General features: G+C 42.0%; 1 protein-coding gene across 1 annotated transcript in view; it reads right to left on the reverse strand.

Moving 5' to 3' along the window:
- The window catches only part of PPP1R42 (protein phosphatase 1 regulatory subunit 42), a 91,967-nt gene that overhangs the window by 36,611 nt on the left and 43,158 nt on the right, over positions 1-12,198 (reverse strand). Inside the window, exon 7 of the mRNA XM_069731431.1 lies at positions 3,112-3,240. Within this exon, the coding sequence (XP_069587532.1) occupies positions 3,112-3,240 (129 nt within the window). The remainder of the gene's footprint in view (positions 1-3,111; positions 3,241-12,198) is intronic.

Below are 12,198 nucleotides of genomic sequence, written 5' to 3' on the forward strand. Positions count from 1 at the left end.
TCAAGACCAGAGACATCCATCGGACCGCACCGTGCCATCTATGAGTACAGTAAAAGCTACTTGTTGTGCCTTGCAGAGAGGATTGGATAGGTATAGCAAACTACAATGCTACAACAGAGGGCTTACAGATGCTGGCTGTACTTTATATGGGGAAAACCTGGTGAAAGGTTCCTTTTAAACTTTGCTGTGTAGTTCAATTTAACCCCTTAATGCTCATGATGGATATACAGGTCATGGAGCAAGTCAGGGCTTACAGAGATGGCTCAGGGCGTGAGCCCACTGCACACAGGACAGATACAGGCAGATTACATAGCAGGCATCTGCCTCTCACAGTATCAATCAGCCATTTATAGGTCTATGTCAATGGAAAAATAAACTATAAACATAAGGATGAATGACCTCGGGGAGATCAAAACATCCAACACCATGGAGACACCATCACGTGTTTCTCAACGCAGTGATCCAGAACACTGCCCCCATCCCTTATGGGAAATATGCAAATGCATGTAGAAAAGCCGTGGAGACACCATCACGTGTTTCTCAACGCAAGCAATAAATAGCCAGGTCTTTCACTGGGAAGGAACAACCATGGGAAGGGCAGCATCCAAAAAGGAAAACCACCTATGCCAAAACAAATCCTAATAGCCAGTTTCCTACAAACAGCTGTCTGTGGATGGATACCATGTTTTGGCATAGGTGGTTTTTTTTTTTGGATGCTGCCCTTCCCGTGGTTGTTCCTTCCCGGTGAAAGACCTGGCTATTTATTGCTTGCGTTGAGAAACACGTGATGGTGTCTCCGCGGCTTTTCTACATGCAATGGAAAAATAAAAACCTATCGCTCTCTGAAAACGGGGAGGAGAAAGCGAGAACAAAAATAGGCTGCATCCTTAAGGGGTTAATGGACACTGAATAATTTCAACAAATTTCTTACACCTTTGTAACTTTACATGGATATATTATGTTCCTGAACTTGCCCAAAGTGCTCTGTGTGCAGTGGACTTTTGTTTGCTTGTTTTTGCCGCCATATTTTAGCATTTTCCAAAGACATACTGATAGGGATTCTAGATTGTGAGCCCAATCAGGGACAGTGATGATAATGTGTGCAAAACTGTAAAGCGCTGCGGAATATGTTAGCGCTATATAAAAAATAAAAGATTAAAAAAATAAAAAGAAAAGATTTTCGAGGAATATACTTACAATCTTGAAATTAAACGTAAGGTTTATTACATATGGGAAATAGGAATAACTCTAAACTTGAAGCATACAAAATGACTACTAAAAGGGACTTGGCTATAAAAGAAAACCTTTCACCAAACTTTTCATGTTGGACTGGACACACGATGTAATGGTGGATGCCGAATAAAAAGTTTTTATTTTTTAATTTCACCTCTCCTATGTGGAGATATAAGCAATCAAGAATTTAACACCTAACGAGTTATAATATTAATAAAGTTAACATAGTAAGTCATGCAGGGAGAAGAAGCACACATCACCAATGATAACACTCAAGCGGACTTAAATAAAGATAACTCATTAAGTGCCAAATACTTTCATTGCTAATACCTCCGCAACTGAGAGGCAAAATTAAGAAAAAACTCAAATCTTTTATTCCACTATTACATTGTGTGCCTAGTTCAACATGTAACATTTGATGAAAGGTTCTCTCAGGCGTTCTTTCATTAAAGGCATAGTCCGGGGTGGGGAACCTCAGGCCCACGGGCCATTTATGGCACTCAATGATCTTTATCTGGACCCCGGGCAGATTTCCGGGGACCGCAGTGCTTGGGCCGGCAGCATTTTTTGTTAGCCCAATTAATGTCGGCCCATTAATTTCTTCTTGTTCTGTGAGCACACACATGCCGTGTTCACTACTGAACCAGTGTTCAGGTACGTGCAATGAAAGTTTACATCCTGACACCAGTACCAGCGTCAGGACATACCGTACTTTGTGGGCAAAGTTATCATGATTTGTATGGCCCCCATGGATGATAAAAATATACAAATGGCCCTTGGGAGACAAAAAAAAAAATTCCCCATCCCTGACATAGTCCCACAATAGAAAAGTCAGAAAAGTCATTTCATATCCATAGAGGATGCAGAGCCAAGTCTGAATGCAGAGGAGATGGGCATGCTCAACCTCTGCTCCATTCATTGCCTTTGGGGCTGCTAGAAAAAAACAGTGTACAACACTTGGCAGTCTGATAAGATAAGAGAAGCAGAGGTCATGCGTGTGCCCCCACACTACATCCGCTTGTGGGAATTATCCTTTTACTAAAATTACCTAATAAAATCCATTTTTAAAAATCAAACCACTTTGTAGTTTACTTCAATTAAAATTATTGCGCCATTTGTGAGATTAAGAAATACTATAATTCCCCCATCAATTTAACCCTTTTATAGAAGTATGCCCGTGTGAAGCAAAAGATTATGGCACTTGACGTGACATCAGCAGAAGTCAGCGGAGGCTGTAGACGGGGTCACGCGATGCCAAGTGAGCGGTCAGCGATAGCGCCACTCACAGGCAGAGTGGACAATTCGAGGTATTTAGAAAGATACTTCTATATAAGGGTTAAATCAGTGGGGGAATTACAGTGTTTCTTAAGGTAGCGTCACATTAAGCGACGCTGCAGCGATATAGACAATGAGCCGATCGCTGCAGCGTCGCTGTTTAGGTCGCTAGGAGACGTCAAACACCGGCAACAGCTGAATGTTGCAGGAGCGATCCAGTAACGTACTTATCATTCTCGCTGGTTGTTAGCTCCATGAAAAACCATTGCAGGCATCGTTGCTTTTGCTGTTAAACATGACGAATCACGCTGACCTGGCGACGAAATAAAGTTCTGGACTTCTAGCTCCGACCAGCGATGGCACAGCGGGATCCAGATCGCTGCTGCGTGTCAAACACAACGAGATCGCTATCCAGGACGCTGCAACGTCACGGATCGCTGTCGTTCTCGTTGGAAAGTTGCTCAGTGTGAAGGTACCTTTAATCTCACAACTAACCAAAGCGCAGAGACACGCAGATGTTTTGGGCCGTAACTATACCACAATTTTACATATAAGTACAGATATCCATTACTATCATGAGCTAATTACTATGACATGACTTACACATATGCTGAAACTCCAATAGACCAGCCATATCCTCTTCTCTGCTTTTCTTCCTGGCATCTTTTGAAGCTTTCCAGTTCAGTAAGAACTGCCGGGCCATTTCCTTGATTTCTCTACCATCCAGAATTTCTATTGTGAAGAGATACAGTGTATGATGTGACTTAGCAGTCATACATATTCATCATGATCATGAGTAAGGACTTGTAAACAGATAAAGACGTCTAAATGCAAATATGTACCAGCATGTGTTTCAACATTTCCAGAGGCCCAATTAGAAATTACTGTACCCTAGTTTATTTGCCTTACATAGAAAACACTTAGAAATGCAATAGGTTCACACTCTAAATTTGATTTATAAAATCTGGGATAGGGGCAAGGACATTCTCCATATCAAAAGATTTACCAACTATTCCCCTTTGTGGCACAATTCTAAACTAAGCGAAATAGCTAAACTAGAGGGCTTCTGTGAATGGGATCGCAGAGGGATTTTGCTATTGACCCAAGTAATACGTGATGGATCAATCCAAAGTTTTGATCAGATTTGCTCTGCGTTTGGCATTCCACATAGAACCTTCTATCAGTGTTTGCAGCTCGTCATGCCTTCCAGACACAAATTAAGAATACTAAGGTAGCTATCACTAATCACTATATCTTAGGTTTAATTGCTACAGCATCTAATACAAAGGGCCTTATTTCCTCCATTTACAGGATATTATTACTGTTATATCTAGATAAGCATCCCATGTTGGTCAGATCAATGTGGGAAGAGGATGTTGGCCCCATATCTGAAGGACAATGGAATGAAATACTAGAAACAACACCTATAGTATCTTTATCCGAGTCCCAGAGAATGTCCCAAATTTTCCTTATCCACAGGGTATATAAGACACCTAATATATTGTTTAAAATTGGGGCTCAGACTGAAGACTCATGTCTAGAGATGTGGTATGGATGGGGCCGATCTGATGCATATGCTATGCGAATGAGTTCATATAGGCCACTACTGGGTGGGGGTGACCGCCCTGATTAAACGAGTATTCAGGATACACATACAACTTGATCCTAGGGTGTGCATACTGCACCTTCTAGGGTTGGTGGTAGATTTAAGATCCCCTGTGACTACTGCCATTCTGAGAATATGGTTACTGGCCAGGAAATTGTTAACATTGCACTAGCTAGACTGTAATAACCCAACATTGGAGAAATTGAAAGGTAAAATTAATAATACCATATGACTGGAGAGAGGTACATACCGTATATGCTCCTGTATAAGCTGAGTTTTTCAGCACATATTTTTGTGCTGAAAATGCCCCCCTCGGCTTATACACGAGTCATTGTCCCAGGAGACAGCGGGGGAGGCAGGAGCCGGCAGCTGCGGCTAAAGCCTGTGCCTGCTGCTAAAAAGAAATTAATATTCACTGCACTTGCAGTGAACATTCATTTCTCTTGAAGCGCGAGCACAGTGTCAGCAGAAGTCGCCGTTTTCAAAGCAGCTGCCAGCTATCACAGGTGCCCACTCATTAAGGTATTGAATATTCACCTCTCTCCACTCCTATAGGCGTGGAGAGAGGTGAATATTCATTACCTTATGAGCGGAGACACGTGATCACTCGGCTGCAGAAGCTGCTGGCACTGGAACAAAATGCTGCGAGGGCGCGCAGGGAAGGTAAGTAGATTGTTTTTTTAGGCTTTTCTCATGGGGGGGCCATACAAGGATGGGGATGAAGAACCATGCAGACAACGATGGGAATAAGGAGCCATGCATAAAAAGATGGGGATAAGGAGCCATGCCTACAAGGATGGGAATAAGGAACCAAGCACACAAGGATGAGGATGAAGAACCATGCATACCAGAATAGGGATTAGGGGATAATGCATACCCAGCTTATACTCGAGTCAATAAGTTTCCCAGTTTTTCATGGCAAAATTAGGTGCCTTGGCTTATACATGACTATATATGGTACATTAAAAAGAACTCAATTAAAAAAAAAAGTTTATAAATATATGGGAACGGTGGCTGGTCACCCTTGAGGTGGCATCTGTGGACCTACTCAGAATAACTGTACTAGACAGTTTGGCTATTTCGGCTTTTTAAATATTGTATGTTGAGGAGATATAGATATCAATTATTTTCTGTTCGTAAGCATGTTGTTAGTGAACATACAACCAATACTAGTTTTGGTATAATCCCTGTATTTATTTATGTTTGGGAATTTCTTCATTTGAATAAAATTGATAACTTTGTTTGGCATGGATTACCTTGGCAGGTATAGGACTATATAAACTTTAATGGTTAAACTGTTTTATTATTATGTTTGTACTATAATGTACGTAATTGCTTATAAAATCAAATACTGAATATACTGGTGTATAAGCCGAGTTTTTCAGCACATTTTTTGTGTGCTGAAAACGCCCCCTCGGCTTATACAGGATTCATTGTCCCAGAAAGACAGAGGGGGAGGGGGACAGGAGGCAGGAGCTGGCAGCTGCAACTGTGCCCTCTGCTAAACAAAAATGAATATTCACTGCGCTGGCAGTGAATATTCATTTCTCTTATAGCACGCACAGTTAGAGCAGCCTACATACCTTCCCTGCGATCCCTCGCTGCATCTCCTTCCAGTGACAGTCTTCCAGCTGAAAAATCACGTGTCCCCCACTCATTAAGGTAATGAATATTCACCCTTTCTATGGAGGCCTATTTCCTCCATATCGCATATCTTCCCTACCTAATCTATCTATCAAAATAAATGAAATCACACTTTCCACCCCCCCCCCCTCAAAATCCGCTGCCTCGGAGTAACGCTGGACTCTGCCCTGTCCTTCAAACCGCACATCCAAGCTCTCGCCACCTCCTGTCGAACTCCAGCTCAAACATATTTCCAGAATCCGTCCTTTTCTCAACCCTCACTCTACCAAAATGCTTGTGCATGCCCTAATCATCTCCCACCTCGACTACTGCAACATACTCCTCTGTGACCTCACTGCTAACACTCTCGCACCCCTCCAGTCCATCCTTAACTCTGTTGCCCGACTAATCTCTCTCCTCGCTACACTCCTGCTTCCCCTCTTTGCAAATCCCTTCACTGGCTCCCAATTTCCCAGCATATCCAGTTTAAACTTCTAACACTGACCTACAAAGCCATCCATAACCTTTCTCCTCCATACATTTCCGAACTAATCTCTTAATATCTTCCATCATGTAATCTCCGGTCCTCCCAAGACCTCCTTCCCTCCTCCACGCTCATTCGCTCCTCACCCAATCGCTTCCAAGACTTCTCCCGAATATCCCCCATCCTCTGAACTTCTGTGCCCCAACACGTCCGGTTATCCACCACATTTGGATTCTTCAAAAGAAACCTGAAAACCCACCTCTTCAAAGAAGCTTACAGCCTGTAATGACCACACGGCTACCTCAACACCATCGGAGCTACTGCAACCCTCGACCTACTGTCTCCTTCCCCATAATTCTGTAGAATGTAAGCCCGCAAGGGAAGGGTCCTCTTCCCAATGTATCAGTCTGTCACTGTTAGTTTGTTTACTCTAAGTGATATTTGTATTTTGATGTAACCCCGTCTCATGTACAGCACCATGGAATTAATGGTGCTATATAAATAAATAGAAAAAATCCCCTGTGCTCAATAGATAAAAATTACCTTTTATTAATTAATTTATTAAAATCCAAAAATTGGTGCACTACACAAACCATCACCATGACAGCAACATACCATAGGAAAGACCAGGGTGGTGCCCACCCCTGCACTCCACTATATGCACCCTACCTGCCAGCAGAGGTTGGCACCCTAACACCTGCGCAAGTGGCGCCCCCGCTCACCATTGTCTGTCCCTCCTAACCCTAACGGGCCCTAATGAGATGGGATAAGATTGTATTAATCATACATAACAAACTCCAAAGACATACTAATAGGGAATTTAGATTGTGAGCCCCAATGGGACAGCGATGATAATGTGTGCAAAACTGTAAAGCGCTGCGGAATATGTTAGTGCTATATAAAAATAAAGATTATTATTATTATTATTAACCCCAATCATTTGTTTAGACCACATTGATAAGGTGGCAGATCTCTGATTGCATCTATCCTGCCCCTACCTATCAGCGGAGGTTGACACCCTATTTTAGTACACCAATGGCGCCCCCGCTCCTCGACGGCTATCCTCTATCCTGTCCCTTTTCAAGCGGTTGAGGGCAAAAAATATATTAAGGTGCTTTAGTGCTTTGAGGTGTAAAAAAGTGCTCCTCAGGATTACTTATGTATATGTATGTCCGGATCCCCTTAACATGATACTCATTCACAGTGCATATACACAAGACACAGTATGATTTGATAATAATAATTTCGGATACCGGATCCAGTCTTACATATAACCAGATCCCCTTGATATACTACTCATTTCCAATGCATATATACAAGACAAAATACTAATTGGTGATTTGATGATACATAACCTAAAACCAATCAGCATATCAACTGTTGAAATACTGGACAAATCCCTTGGAAACACAAAATGTCTGTCACCTATATACTCATAAGTATATCCCTTGTACACTCGATGCGTTTCCCCTCAAATACATGAGGTTCATCAGGAGCAAAAAAAATTGCCAAAGGGTTACTTAGCTTCTCGTAGTTGATAGGTTCTAGCCGATACAATCCTCAGCCCCGAGGCATCATATCAAGAGGGGACCTGCCCTGAGATGCTGAGGATTGTATCAGCTAGAACCTATCAAGTATGAGAAGCTAAGTAACCCATTGGCAATTTTTTTTGCTCTTGATGAACCTCATGTATTTATTGAGGGGAAAAGCGTCGAGTGTACAAGGGATAGGATATACTTGAGTATATAGGTGACAGACATTTTGTGTTTCCAAGGGAGTTGTCCGGTATTTCAACAGTTGATATGCTGATTGGTTTTAGGTTATGTATCATCAAATCACCAATTAGTATTTTGTCTTGTATATATGCATTGGAAATGAGTAGTATATCAAGGGGATCTGGTTATATGTAAGACTGGATCCGGTATCCAAAATTATGTATTATCAAATCACACTGTGTCTTGTGTATATGCACTGTGAATGAGTATCATGTTAATGGGATCCGGACATACATATACATAAGTAATCCTGAGGAGCACTTTTTTTACACCTCAAAGCACTATAGCACCTTAATATATTTTTTGCCCTCAACCGCCTGATAAGGGACAGGATAGAGCAGTGGTCCCCAACCTTGCTGACCTTGAGAGCCACATTCAGCTTAGAGAGAGGGTCGCGAGCCACATTCAGCACTGAGAGAGGGTCGCGAGCCACATCCAGCTCCCACCCCCTTCAAAGTAGTGTCAACCAAAGCCCCCATTACAGGTATAATGATAACCAAAGCTTTTCCACAGAAATCACTCCAGAGCAGTACACTGAGATCCAGGGGTTCCCACAATACCCCCATTCAGTATTCTCCCATCACACTGTCATATCCAGCTTTGAGCACCTCCTCTAACAGGTTGTACAAACCTCCAGCGTACCATACCTAAAACATCCCTAAACCCCCAAGACCAGTAAATGTGCATCCAGATATACAATTCTGTGCAGGGCTACTCACAGAATTTACCATTTTGAGATGTGGTCTTCATACCTGTTTGATAGACCTGGACCTAATGCATAATAGTAACATAGTAACATAGTAAGATAGTTAGTAAGGCTGAAAAAAGACATTTGTCCATCCAGTTCAGCCTATATTCCATCATAATAAATCCCCAGATCTACGTCCTTCTACAGAACCTAATAATTGTATGATACAATATTGTTCTGCTCCAGGAAGACATCCAGGCCTCTCTTGAACCCCTCGACTGAGTTCGCCATCACCACCTCCTCAGGCAAGCAATTCCAGATTCTCACTGCCCTAACAGTAAAGAATCCTCTTCTATGTTGGTGGAAAAACCTTCTCTCCTCCAGACGCAAAGAATGCCCCCTTGTGCCCGTCACCTTCCTTGGTATAAACAGATCCTCAGCGAGATATTTGTATTGTCCCCTTATATACTTATACATGGTTATTAGATCGCCCCTCAGTCGTCTTTTTTCTAGACTAAATAATCCTAATTTCGCTAATCTATCTGGGTATTGTAGTTCTCCCATCCCCTTTATTAATTTTGTTGCCCTCCTTTGTACTTTCTCTAGTTCCATTATATCCTTCGTGAGCACCGGTGCCCAAAACTGGACACAGTACTCCATGTGCGGTCTAACTAGGGATTTGTACAGAGGCAGTATAATGCTCTCATCATGTGTATCCAGACCTCTTAATGCACCCCATGATCCTGTTTGCCTTGGCAGCTGCTGCCTGGCACTGGCTGCTCCAGGTAAGTTTATCATTAACTAGGATCCCCAAGTCCTTCTCCCTGTCAGATTTACCCAGTGGTTTCCCATTCAGTGTGTAATGGTGATATTGATTCCTTCTTCCCATGTGTATAACCTTACATTTATCATTGTTAAACCTCATCTGCCACCTTTCAGCCCAAGTTTCCAACTTATCCAGATCATCTGTAGCAGAATACTATCTTCTCTTGTATTAACTGTTTTACATAGTTTTGTATCATCTGCAAATATCGATATTTTACTGTGTAAACCTTCTACCAGATCATTAATGAATATGTTGAAGAGAACAGGTCCCAATACTGACCCCTGCGGTACCCCACTGGTCACAGCGACCCAGTTAGAGACTATACCATTTATAACCACCCTCTGCTTTCTATCACTAAGCCAGTTACTAACCCATTTACACACATTTTCCCCCAGACCAAGCATTCTCATTTTGTGTACCAACCTCTTGTGCGGCACGGTATCAAACGCTTTGGAAAAATCGAGATATACCACGTCCAATGACTCACCGTGGTCCAGCCTATAGCTTACCTCTTCATAAAAACTGATTAGATTGGTTTGACAGGAGCGATTTCTCATAAACCCATGCTGATATGGAGTTAAACAGTTATTCTCATTGAGATAATCCAGAATAACATCCCTCAGAAACCCTTCAAATATTTTACCAACAATAGAGGTTAGACGTACTGGCCTATAATTTCCAGGTTCACTTTTAGAGCCCTTTTTGAATATTGGCACCACATTTGCTATGCGCCAGTCCTGCGGAACAGACCCTGTCGCTATAGAGTCCCTAAAAATAAAGAAATAATGGTTTATCTATTACATTACTTAGTTCTCTTAGTACTCGTGGGTGTATGCCATCCGGACCCGGAGATTTATCTATTTTAATCTTATTTAGCCGGTTTCGCACCTCTTCTTGGGTTAGATTGGTGACCCTTAATATAGGGTTTTCATTGTTTCTTGGGATTTCACCTAGCATTTCATTTTCCACCGTGAATACCGTGGAGAAGAAGGTGTTTAATATGTTAGCTTTTTCCTCGTCATCTACAACCATTCTTTCCTCACTATTTTTTAAGGGGCCTACATTTTCAGTTTTTATTCTTTTACTATTGATATAGTTGAAGAACAGTTTGGGATTAGTTTTACTCTCCTTAGCAATGTGCTTCTCTGTTTCCTTTTTGGCAGCTTTAATTAGTTTTTTAGATAAAGTATTTTTCTCCCTATAGTTTTTTAGAGCTTCAATGGTGCCATCCTGCTTTAGTAGTGCAAATGCTTTCTTTTTACTGTTAATTGCCTGTCTTACTTCTTTGTTTAGCCACATTGGGTTTTTCCTATTTCTAGTCCTTTTATTCCCACAAGGTATAAACCGCTTACACTGCCTATTTAGGATGTTCTTAAACATTTCCCATTTATTATCTGTATTCTTATTTCTGAGGATATTGTCCCAGTCTACCAGATTAAGGGCATCTCTAAGCTGGTCAAACTTTGCCTTCCTAAAGTTCAGTGTTTTTGTGACTCCCTGACAAGTCCCCCTAGTGAAAGACAGGTGAAACTGCACAATATTGTGGTCGCTATTTCCTAGATGCCCGACCACCTGCAGATTTGTTATTCTGTCAGGTCTATTAGATAGTATTAGGTCTAAAAGTGCTGCTCCTCTGGTTGGATTCTGCACCAATTGTGAAAGATAATTTTTCTTGGTTATTAGCAGAAACCTGTTGCCTTTATGGGTTTCACAGGTTTCTGTTTCCCAGTTAATATCCGGGTAGTTAAAGTCCCCCATAACCAGGACCTCATTATGGGTTGCAGCTTCATCTATCTGCTTTAGAAGTAGACTTTCCATGGTTTCTGTTATATTTGGGGGTAACAGACCCCAATGAGAATTTTGTTACCATTTTTCCCTCCATGAATTTCAACCCATATGGACTCGACATCCTCATTTCCTTCGCTAATATCCTCCCTTAAAGTGGACTTTAGACAAGACTTTACATAGAGACAAACCCCTCCTCCTCTCCGATTTTTACGATCCTTTCTAAACAGACTGTAACCCTGTAAGTTAACTGCCCAGTCATAGCTTTCATCTAACCATGTCTCGGTTATTCCCACTATGTCAAAGTTACCTGTAGATATTTCTGCTTCTAGTTCTTCCATCTTGTTTGTCAGGCTTCTGGCGTTTGCGAGCATGCAGTTTAGAGGATTTTGTTTTGTTCCAATCTCCTCGCTGTGGATTGTTTTAGAAATGTTCTTACCTCCCATCTGAGTATGTTTTCCTGGGTTTTCTTTGTTCAAGTCTAATGTTTTTCTTCCCGTCCCCTCTTCTTCTAGTTTAACGCCCTCCTTATGAGTGTAGCGAGTCTTCTGGCGAATGTGTGTTTCCCAGGTTTGTTGAGGTGTAGTCCGTCTCTGGCGAGGAGTCCATCGTACCAGTAATTCACACCGTGGTCCAGGAATCCGAATCCTTGTTGTCTGCACCATCGTCTTAGCCAGTTGTTTGCATCAAGGATCCTGTTCCATCTCCTGGTGCCATGCCCGTCTACTGGAAGGATAGAAGAAAAAACTACCTGTGCATCCAGTTCCTTTACTTTCTTCCCCAACTCTTCAAAGTCTTTGCAGATTGTCGGTAGGTCCTTCCTTGCCGTGTCATTGGTGCCAACATGTATCAGAAGAAATGGGTGGACGTCCTTGGAGCTGAAGAGCTTTGGTATCCTATCGG

This window comes from Ranitomeya imitator, chromosome 6 (assembly GCF_032444005.1).
Source record: "Ranitomeya imitator isolate aRanImi1 chromosome 6, aRanImi1.pri, whole genome shotgun sequence".
Lineage (NCBI taxonomy): Eukaryota > Metazoa > Chordata > Amphibia > Anura > Dendrobatidae > Ranitomeya > Ranitomeya imitator.